The 18,221-nt window shown below is 38.9% G+C and overlaps 1 protein-coding gene across 5 annotated transcripts in view; it reads right to left on the bottom strand.

Moving 5' to 3' along the window:
• The window catches only part of NUP153 (nucleoporin 153), a 44,262-nt gene that overhangs the window by 1,179 nt on the left and 24,862 nt on the right, over window positions 1-18,221 (bottom strand). For 3 of the 5 annotated variants that reach the window (XM_061449502.1, XM_061449500.1, XM_061449503.1), the window contains exons 10-20: window positions 17,942-17,994; window positions 15,194-15,323; window positions 12,644-12,736; window positions 12,339-12,429; window positions 11,929-12,045; window positions 9,734-10,348; window positions 7,586-7,789; window positions 6,131-6,976; window positions 4,103-4,471; window positions 1,871-2,143; window positions 401-560 (exon numbers count right to left, since the gene is read on the bottom strand). In XM_061449502.1, coding sequence (XP_061305486.1) covers window positions 401-560; window positions 1,871-2,143; window positions 4,103-4,471; window positions 6,131-6,976; window positions 7,586-7,789; window positions 9,734-10,348; window positions 11,929-12,045; window positions 12,339-12,429; window positions 12,644-12,736; window positions 15,194-15,323; window positions 17,942-17,994 — 2,951 coding nt within the window. Of the gene's footprint in view, window positions 1-400; window positions 561-1,870; window positions 2,144-4,102; window positions 4,472-6,130; window positions 6,977-7,585; window positions 7,790-9,733; window positions 10,349-11,928; window positions 12,046-12,338; window positions 12,430-12,643; window positions 12,737-13,491; window positions 13,627-15,193; window positions 15,324-17,941; window positions 17,995-18,221 lie in introns of all 5 variants that reach the window. The other 2 variants (XM_061449505.1, XM_061449501.1) reach the window with 2 other exon arrangements.

The raw sequence follows: 18,221 nt of genomic DNA, 5'->3' as shown, positions 1-18,221 counted from the left end.
ATACTCCAGAACAACCGTTTCATAGTCTTGTCTCCCTTGTTAGCAGCTGGCAACAAATGGCTTATGATGAACAGGAAGAAGAGGGTTCCAGAAACCAAAGCCAATTAAAATTTCTTATTCAGAAGGCAAGTAGCAGCATTAAGGGCTAGATACAGACTTCACCTTTCAACAACAAGACAGTTACGCATATGTTGTTGCGTGTGTGGTATTTCTGACTGCTGGGCTCTTTTCAAGATAGCACTGCTTAGTGAGCTTGTCATGCTACTATAAGGAAGGATGCCCAGCTTGGTCTCAGACTCCAGGGTTCATCTGAACACCTCATGATTTACAGCAGCAGAGGCTGAACGCTGGCCACCATTATCACCCAAAGCTCAAGTGTAATTGTGATACGGTCTCTTACCCCACTGTAAAAGCTGGAGTCTGGCTGAATGAAAATCCTGACAAGCCAGAAGGCTGTGCCGGTGCTGCTGGTACCGGAGGATTCACACCAAACGTAAATACTCCTGGGTTACTTGGGAAGTTGAAATTAGAAGTATTACTTCCAAACTGGAATACAGAACCTGGGAAGAAGGGATGGAAGCGGAAGTTCAACAAAGTTGAAATGGGAGTTTGTCCTTTCCAGCAAAATCCTCACGTTCTTCCTGCTATTTTGAATCAATTTCTACAGGTCGCTCCCGATGACAAAGCTGGGGCAGGGGGTGCCCCACAAGTACCCCATCACCACAAGAACAGCACATAGAAAAATTCATCCACTTCAATAGAGAATTGTAAAGCGATTCTTAAAGTAACACTGGTGGCACACTGACTGCTAACTTCTGTATGACCGTTATGTTTAGACCTGAGCGTACTGATGCTTATTCATAAAGTCTTAAATCGTAAATACAAATCTACACAATTCCATGTGTAGATTTATATTTACCTGAACTTTCTTGTGTTCATGCAGTCCATGCTGGGACTCCCCATCATTTAATGTGTTAACCCAACAGCTCATCTTAAAAATATACCTGTAAGTTTCCTACCATCAAAGTAACTGATAAACAACACCAGAGAATTCAGGGAGATTTTTATCTTTCGACAGCTACCTGATAAAGGAAAGACCGACTGAGAGATACGGTGTGCCAACTGATGTACTCGTTAGTACAAAGGTATCGGTTACTTTTAATGGATGCTATTTTGTAGAACTTCTGAAAAGAAAAAAGGAGGCTTTTTCCCTTCAAGTATTTGATGTGACAGTATCAAATACATACGCTCTGGCAGTGGGATTTTCTTTTTGAATAATTACTAGTGTGGAACAGGGCTTTCTTACACTTAAATTATAAGGATCACTCTGCCCCGTTCCCAAAAAACAACTTTATTTAAAGTCTCAACCTGCAAGTGCTTAAAGTGATCCCAACCATATTCTTACACAACAAAGCCCCTGGTCCAAATAAATAGTGAAAGCCTGTTAATGAAGTCAGATAACTAAGAACTACTCTAACAAATCCAAAACCAGTAATGTTGTGTTGCTTCTGACAATCTTAGCAGTGAATACTCCATGGCTCTCAACACTTCCTTTTAATCACTAGATTTCTGAGGAAAACAAACCCCACTGTTTAATGGCTGGGTTGCAACCTCTGTGTCTGCTAAGTCTCCTGTGGGGAAGGCTTCCTGTGAAGCTGGCATGCTTATGGCACATCCTCCACAGCCAGGAATGAGTCACAAATTACTTAATTTCACACCCATTATTTTTACCGAGGGTAATTCTTACACTTAAGGACAGGCACAAGGCAGAAGTCTTCTTTCTCCCTCTAATTTAAGGTGCTCCTCATGAAAAATCAAATAGAATATAGCATCTTTGAGACCAGAAGGGAAGAGGGTGGTCTGCACTCACCAGCACTGGGGGTAGCAGAGCCAAAACCCGGCTGCTGTGCCACTTGCTGTCCAAACACAGAGGGCTGAGTGCTGCTCGTCACGGAGCCGAAGGCAGGAGGAGCAGGCTGAGCGCCAGCTGAAAACAATGGTGTCGACAGGGATCCAAAACTTGGAGCGCTTGGCTGGCCAGACCCTTGGCTCTGGCCAAATGCTGGTGGCTGACTGGTGCCAAATGCTGGGCCAGCAGCCGGCGCTGGAGGCCCAGAGCCAAAGAGAAACGAAGAGGACGACCCTGGGGGAACAGAAGAGGAATGTCAGTATGTGCTTTCATATTCTCCCTCAGGGATGAATCTAAAATCAAAGGTTCTAAGACCCCATTGTCTGGTAACTGAGCACTCATCTGAATTTCAAACTAATTGTGTGAGTATCTAAAACAAATACTGCCTCAGCCACCACAGGAATCAAACCTCTTCTTGTAAGTAACATGAGAAACACCATGTTTACAAGAGTCAGACAAAATCAAATCAACACACTTTCTGCTCGCCTCATATTACTGTGTTAACATTCATGTTCTGGAAATAGATTCCTACAAAGAGTACATTTTAATTTGTATTTACTAGAAGCTGTTTATATCACACACAAAGAATATTCGTTCAAATCGTATTTTTCAAACATGCAAAACACAGCTCCTGATTTACCAGGATCAGGACATCAATCTTTCTTGTCAGCAACTGCAGCCGTCCCTGGGCAAGTGTTTATCACTATTAACTCTAGAGGCTAAATCAAGCTTGCAGTGATCTCTCTATACTCAAACCCTTTGTCTAGCAGAGTAACTCCCTATGTAACATCAACAACCAGCTCATTTGTTTAGCTGCTTCTGTTCTGCATGGCCAGCAAAAATAACAAAACAAAAATACATGACTGAACAGTGACTGCAAATGTACACAGATCTGCGATGAAAAAGGGACATTTTAAACAGCACCTTAATGCAATTTCAGCAGCCTTCATGCAACAGAAAATACCCTATTTGCACCCTATCTTGGAATGGCTGACTGCTTTTCCTTCAAAGATGATGAACAGATTTGCCAGAGAGGGACTCTTCATCAGGGACTGTAGTGACAGTACAAGAGGCAAACTGGAGAGATTGAGGTTAGATATAAGGGATGAGTTCTTTACTGTGAGAGGCTGCCCAGAGAAACTGTGGCTGCCCCATCCCTGGCAGTGTTCAAGGCCAAGCTGGACGTGGCTTTGAGCAAGCTGGTCAAGGGTGATGTGTGCCTGCCCGTGTTCGAGGGGGTTGGAATGGAATGATCTTAAGGTCCTTTCCAACCCAAACCATTCTGTGATTCTATGAAAAGTTAATATAGGCTTCTGCATGAAAAATAAACATCCTTTGTGAAGATGTTTGAAATACAGCGTTACCTACTAAGGAAATGACGCTAAAAGTTACTGATTTGTAAGCAGGTTAAGTTGATCTGCTGGGTATTACAATTTATGACCATTTTCTCCTTATGCTGATATACAAAAAAGCATGCAAATTTCATTTCTGTGAATTACAAGGCTGAGCAAGCAGATCAAAGTAGATGAAGTCTATTCTTCACAGGTTCAATCTGATTTCCCACATACCGCTAGGCCAGCAGATGATTTAAGTCTTGCGTTGTACTGGTAAATTCATGCAGTGGGGCAATGAACATAAAATGTGAAGAAACTTTATAGATTCTCATTTGTCTTCTCTAAATTACTAGAAAGTTAAGAAGCACTGGGCATAAAGCTTATTGGAAATCAATCCTACAGCAGCAGCAACTGCATGTAGGGGTAATGTGTTTATGTATACTTGTGAAAAAAGGATTTTGCCAATCTTGATGTTATTTACAACAGCTGAGGTTTAGGTATGGGAAAGAAACACAGGGGAAGTTGTAATTCATTGACTTCTAACCGTAAGCACGGGACTGACACTGAAACAAAAGAAACTATCATTCTCATGGTGAACAGTTCCTACACAAATTGAAATCCAGTAAAGGGTTGTCCTTTGCATAAAGCAATGCTGATGCCATTTCATTCCTAAACTGTATTCCACAGAATGTGAAAAAATGAGCCTCAATTTATCTTGTTGAATGCAAATACTCAGTATTTTTCTCTACTACCAGGCATTAGGCCTACACATTCTCCAAAGTAAAATACTAGTGAAATAGCGTTTCCTCCGTCCACTATGTTACGGCAAAAACGAGAACAGCATCTGTATAAAACATACCTGTTGAACTCGATGTGGTTGTGGCTCCGAAGGTGAAACCTGAATTTGCTGTATTGGTACTGCTGGCTCCTGAGCCAAAGAGAAATGAAGTAAGACCTGTGCCAGTGCTGGAAGATGTGGTTGCTGGCTTGTTTTCTTGAGAGAAGCCAAATGACTGAGAGGCTGCAGATTCTGAAGAATTGCCAAAAACAGAGCTGCTCACAGTGTTGCTGGGTTGCCCGAACACGAAGGGAGCGGGAACTGGCTGAGGATTTGAGGAGGAGATAGTGCTGCCAAACACACTGCTGCTGTTGGCTGAAGTGGTGGGTACAACTGTGCTGGAGGAACTAGAGCTCAAGAAGCTGAAGGATGGCTTTGCTGCTCCTTGATCTGAAAGGAGGAACAGTACATAAAACACCACAGAAATGCCAAATGAAGTACAGCACACAGAGTCCTGTTTTGGTCACTGTACAAGAAAGAGCAATCCTGAATGAAGCCTCAATTACTCTTTCAGCTACTGCTGCTTATGTAAGATCCAGATTTAATGTGCCGATTGCTGCCATCCACATGGCATCCACAAAAAAATGAAAGAATTGTGAAGAACAAGAACTCCACTGTAGTCTAGGCTTCACTGGTTATAAACACTAAGCATGGGCTGTCATTACCTGAACCAGTCAGTATTAACCAGTCCTTATGAACTCTTCAAGCAAGAATTATTTTAGATGTTCTTAGAAGAACATCAATCTCCTGCAAGAGTTTTATGGCTTTGCTCAACAGAGTACTGAGAAACACAGTGATACAGTTTCATTTGTAGTTTGTTTGAAAATACAGGCCTGTGCCTATGGGTTTATGCCAGGCAAAACTTCCCATCCTCCAGCCTAGCTCTTACAAGCGTAAGCTCATTGTACTTTTAGCACCTTCAAGATCTGATTTTAGGAGCTACAGAGAACCACCTGCCATGAAGACCATTTTACAAACGACTGAGTGCAGCTTTACACACTTAAAACAGAGCTGCTTCTTTTAAAGCTAGTAATTTTTCAGCTTCCCCTAAGCTGCTGGTCCAATTCACATTAATAATTTGTGATCTTGTTCTCAACTTCCCACTATCTTTTTTTAGCCAGCAGTTATGGCCCCTTTTCATCTATGCCATTGTTTAAGGGACTATCCCATTCTTAAGAATGCTTGTTAAAACTGCCTTTTTGCACAAAAAGCTTCAAATTTCCACAACTAAACCAAACTCCAGAAGTTTACCTGGCAGGAAAAAAACACCCAATCCAAATCACACACCTCCCCCTCCCCTCCCACAAAGCCCATAGTCCTCAAATCACTGTAAGAATACTGTGATTAAAATCAGCATAACCTTATGTATTGCTTTTATTCAGGGTTACTTAACTGATATCCTTTTCTGTATCACTTCAGAAATAAGAAACTAATTCTGTTCTCTAAAACACAGTTGCCAAGTCATGCAAATGGAATTTAACAACCACAATTTTTCCACACAGTTGATCATCACCAAAGAACTTTAATCCTCCACTGCAGACTTTCAGCAAATTAAAGGAATACAAAACTGTGCAATATTTATGAGGTGACCTTTATTCCTCTGTAGCAGTAGAAAAACTGCATTATATCCCATAGCATAGCTGTGAGTATATGAGAGTAAGATATTCCTTCTCTCATTCCTTTTCACTATGAAAAACACCACTAGTATGAGGCCTCATACTGCACCATTCTGTAAACTTTATCACCCGCTGAGCTGGTACTACAGAGACAACACAACTTCTGTGCTCATACAAGAAGGATGCAGGCTCCTTAAGTTGTGGCAATTTTTTTGTCTAAACCTAGTGTTAAAACTCAATGAAGCCTAAAAAGGAATTGCTACATATTGTCTACACATCAATAACCAGAACTAAAGACAGGCTGCAGGTACTAATGAAGCATTTTTTTTAAGCTCTAATACATGCTATATATCAAGTCCCATAGATTTTGTCCTCAGAAGTGTTATTTGATGGACACGAGCAGACAAGCGAAGCCAAAAGATGTTCTGCTTACCTGATGTACTGGTTTGTGCCCCAAATGTGAAAGATGGCTTTGCCTGCTCACTTTCCTTCTCCGATGGTTTAACAAAACTAAAATTGAATATAGGTTTTGCTGTGCTCTCCTCTTTGGTATGCTCAGCCATCCCAGCTGAAAAGACAGGTTGTGTCTTTAACTCTTCATTGTCAGCTTTCTTTCCAAACGCTAATGGAGCAGCAGGAGTGACAGAGTCCTGTTTCTCTTCTGTCCTTCCCAAAACAAACTGTGAGGCAGGTGCAGATTCAACACTGCCAAAAGAGAATCCTCCCTTCGTCGGAAGGGTTTCATCCTTTTTCTCATCTGACTTCTTAAATGCAAAAGCAGTTGATGCTACCTCCTTTTTTGCCATAGTTCCAAAAGTGAAGCCACCAACCCCGGTTTTATTCTCATTGGTAGCTACGGAAGAAGTAGAACTTGTACCAAAACCAAAGCCTCTCAAAACTGGTTCCTCTTTCTTTTCCTGCTGTCCCAGGCTTGCTGTCCCAAACTGAAATGTTGAAGGAGCCTGACTGCTTGTAGGTGGAACTCCAAAAGTAAAACTGTTACTTTTGCTTTCTTTTTTACTGTCTTCTGATTTAGAGTCTGGGGAAGAAACTCCAAATTTGAAGCCCCCCGAACCAGTAGGAAACTTAAATCCCCCAGTCACAGTGTTGGAGGATGCAGATTCAGATGCAATGCCAAACTTGAAGTTCCCTTGTTCTCCAAATTTAAAATTTCCTGTGCTACTTAGCGTATGAGAAGAGTCAGAGGAGGATGATGATGGGACACCGAATGTAAATGATGGCACTGCAGCATTTGTGGACACAGCAGCCACACCAAAGCCTGCAGAAATATGCAATAATGTCAAGTTTGCAATGCAAGATATAATACATGCAAGCTTTAGCTACATGGCTTGGAATATAGTTCTGAACTTCCCAAGGTCAAAACTGTTTAAAAAAACCCAAAGAAAAAAAAACCAAAACCCCAAAACAAACAAAACTCCACTCTTCCACTCTACGTACACCTTCTCGCAACGGCAGTCTTCTGTCCATCACCTAGCTTTGGAAAGCGCAGTGCTAAGTTCTTTGAAAGATCATGCTTTTAGCCTAACTAAACTCCAAATGAACAACACATAAGGCTTGCACAGAACGACTATATCACTAATACATCCTTTTCTCTGAAAAGCATAATCTTTTTCTGGTGAAAAGGCGTGGAAACATAACCACATTACCTACCTGACTTAAGCGATATTCCTAGACAAAAAAAAATGCATCGTTTTGCTGTACGTCAAAGGAAAAATAACTGTACTTAAAAAAAAAAAACACCAAAAAAAACCACCACCACACATACACGTGAAAAAAAAAACCAAAAAACAAAACACTGAAAACCTAATGCAAAAATAAACTGCAGAATGCACACTTTTTTATTATTATTATTTATTTATTTCATTACCTTTGAGCTCTGCTTTGGTGCCTGGCTTTGCACTTTCACAAGCTACACATTTTGTGGCTTCTGCTTTGTTTTGAACCAAGCAGACCTCACAATCCCAGCTTCCTTCAGGCTTTTTGAACTTGTCTAAATCCAGAAATCCTCCGGATCCGCCAGAAGCAGCAGAAAATGCAGGAACACTGCTACTAGTCACAGGCACTGAACTCCCTGAGAAATAAGCAAGACAGTTAATCATGGTGCTTACATGATAAAAGTGAACATGAGCTTTTAAAGAAACTCTTAAACACTCACTATATTACAAAGCAGACAAGAATAGCAGTAAAAAAAAACCATCAATCTACAAGTTCATTTCAGTCAGACTCAATCAGAGAATGTAAACAACAGAAACACTTAAGATTCTTTATTATAATCTATATGTTATTTTAAGCACAAATTGAACCAATGGCATTTAAACAGCAACCGCAGTTCATACAACAACACAGCCTGTTTCAGATGTAAATTAAAAGGTACTGTATTCAACCAAAACTACTGAAAGAACTTCTGGTGGCATGAGTAACCTGCAGCCAAAATTAGCAACCACTCAAGTTAATGATCACTGTCAAGTAACGCAAAGCTGAGAATTTACCAGAATGATTCATCACCAAACCCCAGAGCCAGATACGTTAAAAACCACACTGTGACAAAAAAAAAACAACACCAAAACAAAACAGAGAAGAACTCAAAAGCTTCCAAACCTACAATTCTGTGCTCACTACACAAGCTACACTGGGCTCAACACCTGCAGAAACCTCCATGAAGAGGCCTGAAACACAACACTTGCCATCTGATTTTTCTCCCCTGTAAGGGATGTCACTTGATGCTGCACCCTAAGAAAAAACTTCAGCTCCGTAAGTGTGAGGAGCGAAGCGGACATGCAGAAGGTACAAAAGCATCACGTAATTGTCATGTTCACCTACAGTTTTAAAAAATTGAGGGTGGCATTTAAGAGAGAGGCAGCATATAATGTCCCATATAATGTCCCAAATTCAACACAGCAGAGACAGGAACTGGCCTTCTCTTCCACAGCACATTCAGAGATTTTTATCCTCTCATTTTACCTGCCTCACTCATCCCCTTGAGAGATGCAGAACTGTGCAATTTTCTGCACTATGATGGTCACAGCAAACCCTCACATCTCCAGTATCCCTCCTTGCAATGACTAGAGTCTCAGTCAAAAGTGCCTGCTGATCACTCTGAGGCTGCAAGTCCATGAGATAAAGCTCCCTCTGAAATACATTATCTTATCTGAAGAAATTCTACTCTTACTGTACAGGGTAATAACAAAAGTACAATCCAGTCCCTCAGAGATTCCCACCCCCACTCCCTGGATATATTTGTAAAGGTGTTTTTTAATATAATAGTGTATTAAATGATGTTAAGAAAGTTAACAGTAAAATATTATTTTGTGTGCTTTAAAAACAACAAACCACACTCAAAATCTTCTACAGTTAACATATAATGGAAAGCACCCAAGTGCTGTGCTGAAGAAGGCACTCACCTCCCTATGGTCAGGAAGGACCTAAACCTTCCAGAACAAGGTCACCCATGTTCTGAAGGCTACCACTGGCCCTCACAGGCATAGCTCAAAATAGGGTTTTGTTTTAGTGTAAGACAACTACTTAAAGACTACACTGTCTTGCAACCTGTCTTCATACCTGCCTGCTAAACTACACACAAATGCTGAGTGGAGACATTTTTAGCCATGTTCTTTAAACACTGTTTCAACTTGCTTTTGAAAGAGAGAAAGACCCAGCAATTTTTAACTTTATGTCTATAGAGTCCACATTTTTCCCCAGTGAAAACTAATCAATAGGTTTTAAGTTAATGAAGGCATCCAGTTTAGTCATCGTTCCTCATTACTGAAAAGCAGGGTGTATTTGCTTCAGTTCAGCTCTGCACTAATACAGTTCACAATCAGTTCAATTCATGTGATGGGCTGGAATATGGGCGGCGACCTCAAAAGTGCCTATAACCATTTCTGCAGACAGCCACTAATCCATCCTGCTGGCATACAGCCATGCTGCTGAAAATGTTTTTAATATGCAACATACTTTATTCTGTTAAGAATGCACAGAGGCTGAAATTGGAACAACAGGAAAGAGAACCACGTACCTGGTTTCTCGGACTGACAAGCTACACATTTGCTGTCTTCTGCCTTATTTGATACAAGGCACACCACACAATCCCAAGAACCTTTTGGTTTCTTAAACTTGTCTCCAAAACCCAGAGTGACTGTTGTGTCAGTGCTGCTGGAGGAGGATGTCACTGTCACTGCGTTGTCTGTGACTGCTGGCAATGTCAGGGCAGGCATTACTCCTGTTCCAGGCTTTGGTGTCTCACATGCTATACATTTAGTAGCTTCAGGTTTGTTCTGGACCAGACAGGTATCACAATCCCACGTGTTTGGTGCTGTTTTAAATTTGTCTTCAAAGCCTAATGTCCCCACTGTAGAAACTACTGCCTTAGAGGCAACACATTGACTTGAGCTTATTGTCTGTTTCGTACTCTCAATCGTTGACACTTTAGCAGCTTCACATGTTACACATTTGTTATCCATGGTTTTGTTTTGCAGACATGGGTCATAGGTGTCAGACTGCCAAAATGAAGATGCTTGTTTAGAGGTGTCTTTACCCGCAGAAAAACTACTTATTGCAGGCCTTGTATAGACCATTGTGCTTGTAACAGACTGCGCAGATGTAGGGGAGTGTGTTTTCACAGAGGTAAAGCCTAGTGAAAAAACAAACGGGAAGAGATCCTATTGATAAAGCAGTACCCTCATTACATGTAAGCTACTTAAAATCTAAATGACAGAAGCTTAAACCAAGTGCCAATGGTTACTTTACATTCTGATTAAATACAAGAGGAAGTCCCTGGAAACCTTACGTAAAGGGATGAAATTTCATATGCTGCACTGGGATGCAACAGAACATTTATTTGAAGCTTGATTTAAATCTTCATTTCCAAGAAAGTTTTAAATACTAACTTTCACTGGTAGATACAAGTGTGAACAAACAGTATTGAAAGTTGAATGTCCATCATGGACTAGAAAGAAACCAATTTAAGACACCATGCCGAACTGAATCAAGTTTCTAAAGCTATTTCTGCCATAGTAGCTGACTCACATTTACTTCAGCAGCAATGCAGCAGTTGGAGCAGCAATCAGCATGGTATCTCCCCACAGATACTGAGAATTAATAAAAATTAAGACAACAGAACAACTATTGTCTATAATGTGTGCTCAAAATGCACTAGACATAGGCCAACTCCTTATTTAAAGTTGCCAATTTTAACAGAAAGTAAGAACCAGCCATATGGAAATAAAGAAAATGCTATGGCAATGCATCTTACATAGCAGCATGAATTATTGTAAAGCTAAAATGAAGATTTTTTTTAATGTATTTATTATGTTGTTGGTTTGGGTCTTTTTTTTAATATCAGAAAAGAATCTCTGAACAGTGGATTTAGAACCTGCTTCTCTTAAACTGCTAAAGAAAATGAATGTCACGTCATGCATAGGTCTTTCCTATGTGCACAGTGTATTTTCTCTCACTTAGCTCCTTCAATATAAAAAGGCACTGCCTTCTTAAGCATATAGATTTGCCGCTTCACAAAAAACATCTCGGTAAAACTCAAGGCTTATGGAAAAGATCAAATGCAATAAAACCCTTTTTCTTAAAACAAAAAACATCATCTATATATATACACTTTATTAAGCAGTTGAAAACAACTGCAATTACTTAAAAGTAAAAATTAGAATAAGGTTTCTAAAGTGAAACAGACCACTTTATTTAAAAATTATATTTAAATCCATAGTTAATGTTATCATTTAAGGCCAAAAGATTTACAACTTTTAAAACATTTTTAGGAATGAAACTATCTTTACTATTGTTAATTTCCAGAGACGGTGAAGGTTGGAGAGGAATGTTTGTAAAGTATTTTACAAACATTTCCTTTCAAATTCCGTAATTTCTATTTATTTACAATGAAACACTGATTATTTGGCTAATTCATTTTATACTTCATTTACAATTGCATCCAAACATAAAAGACAAGTAATGCATCTGGTTTGAAGTTGCAGCTTTCCTCTCAGCAATAAAAGCTGCTTTGAATAGAAGGGGAGATCAACCTTAACAAATGCAGAGTTTAACATAATGATCTCCTATGTCTGTATTCATGGCTAATACTGCATTAACTGTGACAACTGGGGTTTTCGTTGTTGTGGTGGGGGTGGCTTTTTAAAAAAGTAATGCAGTTATATGCTAGCATATGTTTTACAGTATCTTTTTAAAAAGAGTTCATAATCTCACCAGGGCTTTTTAGAATGTCTAACACACTTCCTTCCTTTAAGAACTTTGCAGGTTTGGAGGGGCCATCATATTCTTCTTTCTCCTTCTTATTGCTGGTGCTGTTTACAGTGGTGGTATCTTTAAAAACAGAACAAAATACACCACTCACAAGGAAATCCACTTAAAAATATATTCACATTTGCTAGAAACATGACTTTACAATTTTCATGCCTCTTAACATGAATCTTAACTATTCTACCTTGTTAAAAAACAGTTTATAAGTACAATTTGGTTAAAGCAGATGTGTCACTGAAAACACACTTTGCCTGGAATTGTTAATATGCTCAAAAAGGACAGATTTGCTGTTTAATATACAAAGAAAAGAAAAATCAGCACTTCAGATCTCAAATGCTAAAATTTCAGATCCTTACCTAGAGTAAGGAAGGACGTCACTGGTGTATCACTGGATCCAGAACGCTCTGCTGATTTTGCAACAGGATCACTAAATGTAAACCCAATCTGCTATAAGAGAGAGAGATTTTTCAGACTCTGAAACTAAAGAAACTTTAATCTGAAATCCACTCTTCAAACCTTTGGTATACATGATGGATGAAAAATTGTAAGACAAACCTGTATATTTGTTTTCCCCATTATTAGGGCCAACTTTGCTTTCTTATTCTGCAATATTCTACTAAAGCATTTTGATAAAAAGATGAGCTTTACTTATTTTACTTACAGACAATGGAGGTAGCACTTCTGCCTCAGTAGATTTCACAATTGGAGATGAAAATCTGAACACAGGACTGCCAACATTACTTGTTGGTGGTACCTGTATTTTCGAAAGAATTAAGGTTTGTATCACCATGGTGAAATAATAGCAGCTACCTGAATTCACTAACAGGTGTCCTGCGGTAAAGTTGGGTAATCTGATGTTTGATACTTATTTCTAACCCTCAGACCAGAGTTACAGTAAAATAAAGTCTTCCAATAGGCATATATACTAGAGTATCATGAAAACCAAATTCCAGAAACTAAGAGAAATCACTGAGATTTATTTGATATATATACATCTAAGTAGCATGGAAAAGCAGACCAGGTAGCTGAAGAACCTTAAACTAACTCAACTCAATTGTAGTCAGAGCTTCAGCAAATATCAAAACATGTTAAAGCAGGTACCTGCTTCAAACCATACAAGAAATATTTCAAGTACTCTGGAAAAGATCAATGTTTATTTTAGTAAAATAATATTCTATTATCGCACCCTAGGCTCATATTCTACACTAGGCTTATATGACCACTTATGCTACCTCCAATTTAATAACTTGGCATAAAATCACAACAAAATCTCCACAGCATTTGAAGCAGTTACACAATTATCTTAACTAGAAGTTTGCAAAGTATAATAAGATGGACAGAAGCCAAAACAAAAGCTTTATGCCCCACCATCGTAATACCTAATTTATTCAACAGAATATAAACTAATGTTGGTTAGTTTCATGAGCACCATGGAAGATGTTAACATACAACAAACCAGATGTATACCCATCCTAAAAATGTATTCACAATATACAACCAAAGAGTTACCTTCATTGCTCCTGTTGAAACAGTGTTTGGTGACAATGAGACAGTACTACTGGCAAGAAAATTAAAGCTGAACGAAGGCAGCGATGCAGTACTGATGGGTAAGGGTACTTTCGGTAGTACTGGTTCTTCCACCTCCTAGGTGTAAATTTTAATTATTGTAATTTTAACTTTCGTTTAGGAAGCTGTGAATTTTATTTTTCACTTTAACCTGAAAGTTACAACAGTTTTTTTCTCTTTTACAAGATCTACTGCCTTCCTACCCCATCCCACTCTTAATTTCCTCACAAAGTTAAATATAACAAACAGACCTACAGATTAAAACAAAGCAAGTTTTCAAAATGAATCCTAACCTCTATAGTCCAGTCTGCCACATCATTTTAATTTATGGCAGGTCTGTTTCCATGTGATACTACATTTACCACCTGTCCAGACAGAATACCGTAAGTTAGCTCAAAATTGTTACCCGTGCAGAACAGAGAGGAGCACAGATCAGATCTATTTTTGTTTCCTCTACTTTAGTTATTAAGCATCTAGAGAAACATCATCCTTTCCAATTATCCCCTCATCTCTTCAATTAAGAGTACACTCTCAAAACAACTGAGAAAGTGTTCCTCTTGCAAAATTAGGTAGGACAGCTGTCGAAGATTCTGCGGTCACTACTGCATTGAACTTGGAAAAAGGTAATGTTTAAAGTATGTGGGTTCCATAGAGTACCAAACCAAAGCACAAAACACCAAAAAAGAAAGCCTGATTAGCAACACAGGAGATTATACTCTGGTAAATCTAGTCTGTATGATATATCAGGATGCATATTCAAAACTCAGAAATCAGTGTACCTTAAAAACTTCTGGTCTTACCATTGCCTTTCAATGATTTTATTCCCAAGATCTGATTAGCTAGGTTTAAATGGAAATAGCCAGTCTACTCATAACTTGCACAGTAGTATCACGATCTACTCAGAAGTGACTACGCAGAGATGTAAGTCGCTACTACAGAAATTTAATGTAACCGACAGCTTACATCTTTCACAGTTTTGAAGAGTCTATCACACTTCAATATTCAAACCATTTGTATCACAGAAATGTTCTCCAGTATTAACTATTTCTTCATTGTTTTCTTACTGATGTAAATTTTTTATATTCAAGATTCAACAGTAGGCAGCTTGCATTAAAAAAAAAAAACCAAGAAAAATGATCTTTGAGATAGCCAGGACAGTAGTTTTATTAAATGGACTTTTCCCGTTAAATCAAGAAAAAAGCCCTCTCAATATGAGTTTGGTTGAGTGCAAAAAATTGTGTATTATCATCAGCAATCAGCAGACACAGAGAACTCTATCTTCTGCTTCAGACTCTTGGCCTGTATCTGTCTACATGACTCAAATATGAAATAACAAATCAAATAAACTTTTTTTACTTACTTGGCACTTGTTTCATACATCATTCCTTCATAAAAACTCAACAAATGTACCTCCACCAAAGTCTGTTCATTTAACAGTTAATGAGAAACTTTATAGTACAAAACATCTCCAAGAATATGACTAAAGATTTCAAAACTGTAAAACCAAAGTTGAGGCATTTAAACAGATAAATAAACTGGGAACTGCCCTGGAAACTCACCAAGAAAACCACAAAACTGAACTGGCATACTTAGCTAGTTAACTTCAGTAACCTCAGTGAGAGCAATTAACGTAACCATCCTTTACCTGTTGTTCTTGTCCAGGTTTTGATACATAGTGCACTCCTCTTTCCCTTCTCATCTTGCCACCACCACCCACTCCTCCTGAAGACAGACCGTTGGATGCAGGAGTACTGAATTTGGGGTAGGTCAAATTGCTGGCACAAAATAAGAATAGGTAGGTTGATGAAAGGGATAGAGAGGTAGCAAAAAGGAAAAATAAAAAAAACCAGCAACTTATGAACTAATAGTTTCAACCTATTACAGCCACTAATAGTCCTAGAACTGAAACCTTCCAATTGAAGTAAAAACACTGTTCCACAAGTTGCTCAGTCCTGGTAAGTCTCTCTTAAGTAAGAGCAGCTAAGAGAAGAACAGCTAAGTAACAGCAGCTATGAGAAGGACGTACATAAGAAACAGTCACAACACCCATAAAGGGATGATGACTAAGCCAGAAAACCTGAAATAGAAGAACTGATTTAGACTGTTATTTTCTAATGTCTTCTTTTAATAGTCCAGACAGTGGAAATTTTGACTGCCAGTTCTCCAAGTCTGTGATGAGCATGTAACTTTACAGGGATATGAAAGAATAACTAAAAATATAGTGGGGGGGGAGAGAGAAAGAGAGAGTATGCCTCTGTGTGTGTGTGGATGTGCACATAAAACGCAACAGCTCTTATGGAATAGAGAGGCTTAAACTTGTCTGGCAAGATAATACAGCAGAAGTTTCAGAAGCAGCTCTGGCTTTCCTGGGGACATCAACAGAAGCAGCAGAGGTGTCTGGGTGTGCCAACATTCCAGAAATCTTTTCAAACATGAATACAGATCCCTTTTGTAAGGCATATAAAGGCATTTCTCTGTTCATTACAAAAGCCTAGATCCAAACCAGAAAGATTTCCTAATAAAAAAGAAAAACCTCTCCAAAAAATCAAAGCAAACAAGCAAAAAAAAAAAAACAAACCAACAAACCAAAACCAAAACCCCAATCTGAAATCAGAAGTGAACTAACAAATAACAATAAAAAGCAGTATACCATCAAAATTAAGTATCCCTGGGAATAATTAACCATACCAAAGCTTATCCTGCAGCTAAGCAGCTAGCTATTACAAAAGTACATTTGATCACACTGTAAGACACCAGCTCAAGTTTCCAGAAGACTGAGGAACAGAATTGGTCCGAACTTGTTAGATACTTGCAGTCTGCTTAGCAGTATAACCACTGAGAGGAAGCCAGATCCTTAAGGCCATATGCTCATACTTTTGTCTAATCCAAACTGACAATCAATTCGACTGATTGGAAAAAAAAATCTTATGTCAAAATTGAGCTTTATTCAGACAACTATAGCCTATCTGTAACAGCCCACATTCCTCTCTTCTGTTAGCACCTGTCAGCTTCTAAGGGGCAAAGACAGTTTTCTGTCTTCAAGCAAGTAAGTCCAACCTACAATTCTGACTCGGGTTTAAAAAATAAAATAGCCCCTCGTAGGCTGAACAGAGATGTACTGAAGCACCGCAGATTACCTGCATAAAGGTGGAAGGCCCACATCTATTTGAAGGAAGACATCTGGTTCTTTTTTTGCATCTACTTCTTGAGAGCCCTTGCAGCCTTGTCCATGATTATGTCTCTATACACAATGGAATGCTTGTTTAATCTGGTATCAGGGGGACCCTGGCCAGCTGCCTCTCATCAGTGTTGTGCTCCTGCTCCACAACATGACACCGAATGGAGACTGGCTGTATAAAACTTTTTTTTAAAGGGACCACCTACTCTATGGACAGAAGTGGAACATACAACTTGTGAACCAAATAAACAGCTGTATCTGTTTTCTGGATTTCCCTTCTACATGGAAAAGAAAGGATTCTACCAAAAAAAAATTAGAACAGTTTGAAAAACCACAATTAAAATGTAACATCTGTTTGCACTTGAGCCAAACACTTAGAGCCGCCCCTGAAAAGGTGGTTGCTGTGAAGTCAAACTATTAGGTGCCAAAACAAAGGATTGGTTTGTTGTGGGTTTTTTCGTCAGCCAGTGAATGCCCAGGGCAACATAAGAATTGCTTGGAAGATGAACACAGAGACAACAAAACGCAGTTCTCTGCCACTGTTCTTTGAAATGGATGAAGCCTCCAAAACAACGTATCCTTTGAATGCAAAGTGTCTTAATTCGAGCGCTACCCGAAAGACTAGTTGCCCAGAAGGGAGAATCATCAATATTATCTGGAGGTGAAGTCATTCTACCTAAACCAAGCAAGCAGTGTAATGCAAGACTATCTCCTTAAGAAGAGATACAATTATTAACTCTCCTGAAATTCTGTGTTTTACAGACAAATTGACATTTAGCCTCAGATAATTCTAAAGGGCTCCTGTTTTTCATGCAAACTCACAGAGCAAATGAGTGACTTTGCCATGAAAGGAGCATTAACAAATTATCTTCCTCCAAGTTTCTGCTTTAAAAAAAAAACCTACAAATTAAATATACACCTGAAATGTAAGCCACTTCACCTTATAAAGAATCTTTCAGGAAGAATAATTCTTTTAGGGCAAAGTTTTCTGACTCCAAGTAATTAAATAATTAGCTGAAATGAATAGGTGCCCTCCCTCCAGTGAACATCAAGATGCACAAATGGTTAAATTGTCTCATAATACAACCTTTTCACTGTATTTTCCATTCCCTTTACTGAGAACTGTTACTGCCCTTCCAAAAGAAGGCAGGCACACAGACTATAGTGACAAAAGAGAGAGCTTTCAAGTGTTTTCAATTAACAGATTTGACATACCTTTCAGATGACTTTACTCCCTGTTCTGTAGGAAAACTCTTCTCTCTCATGCCCTGGAAGTTAAGTTTGATTTATTTCAATATTTATGTAAATGTATTTATAAAACACATACAAAGCAAAGACAACCAACCAGACATGGTTTGTGTTGTTTACAGCACTAAATTTACATCACCTACTTAAGCTTCTTCTCTAACCATTATGACAATCTGCTTTGATCTCTCGCCTACAAAGTCCATAATCTTAAACCTGGTTATTACAATCATACTGATACTGGAAACAC

The sequence above is a fragment of the Pezoporus flaviventris genome, unplaced genomic scaffold (genome assembly GCF_033815535.1).
Source record: "Pezoporus flaviventris isolate CSIRO_AGI_PZ_B2104156 unplaced genomic scaffold, CSIRO_AGI_Pfla_v1 ptg000007l, whole genome shotgun sequence".
Classification (NCBI taxonomy): domain Eukaryota; kingdom Metazoa; phylum Chordata; class Aves; order Psittaciformes; family Psittacidae; genus Pezoporus; species Pezoporus flaviventris.
This window is presented reverse-complemented; position numbering and strand designations above follow the sequence as displayed.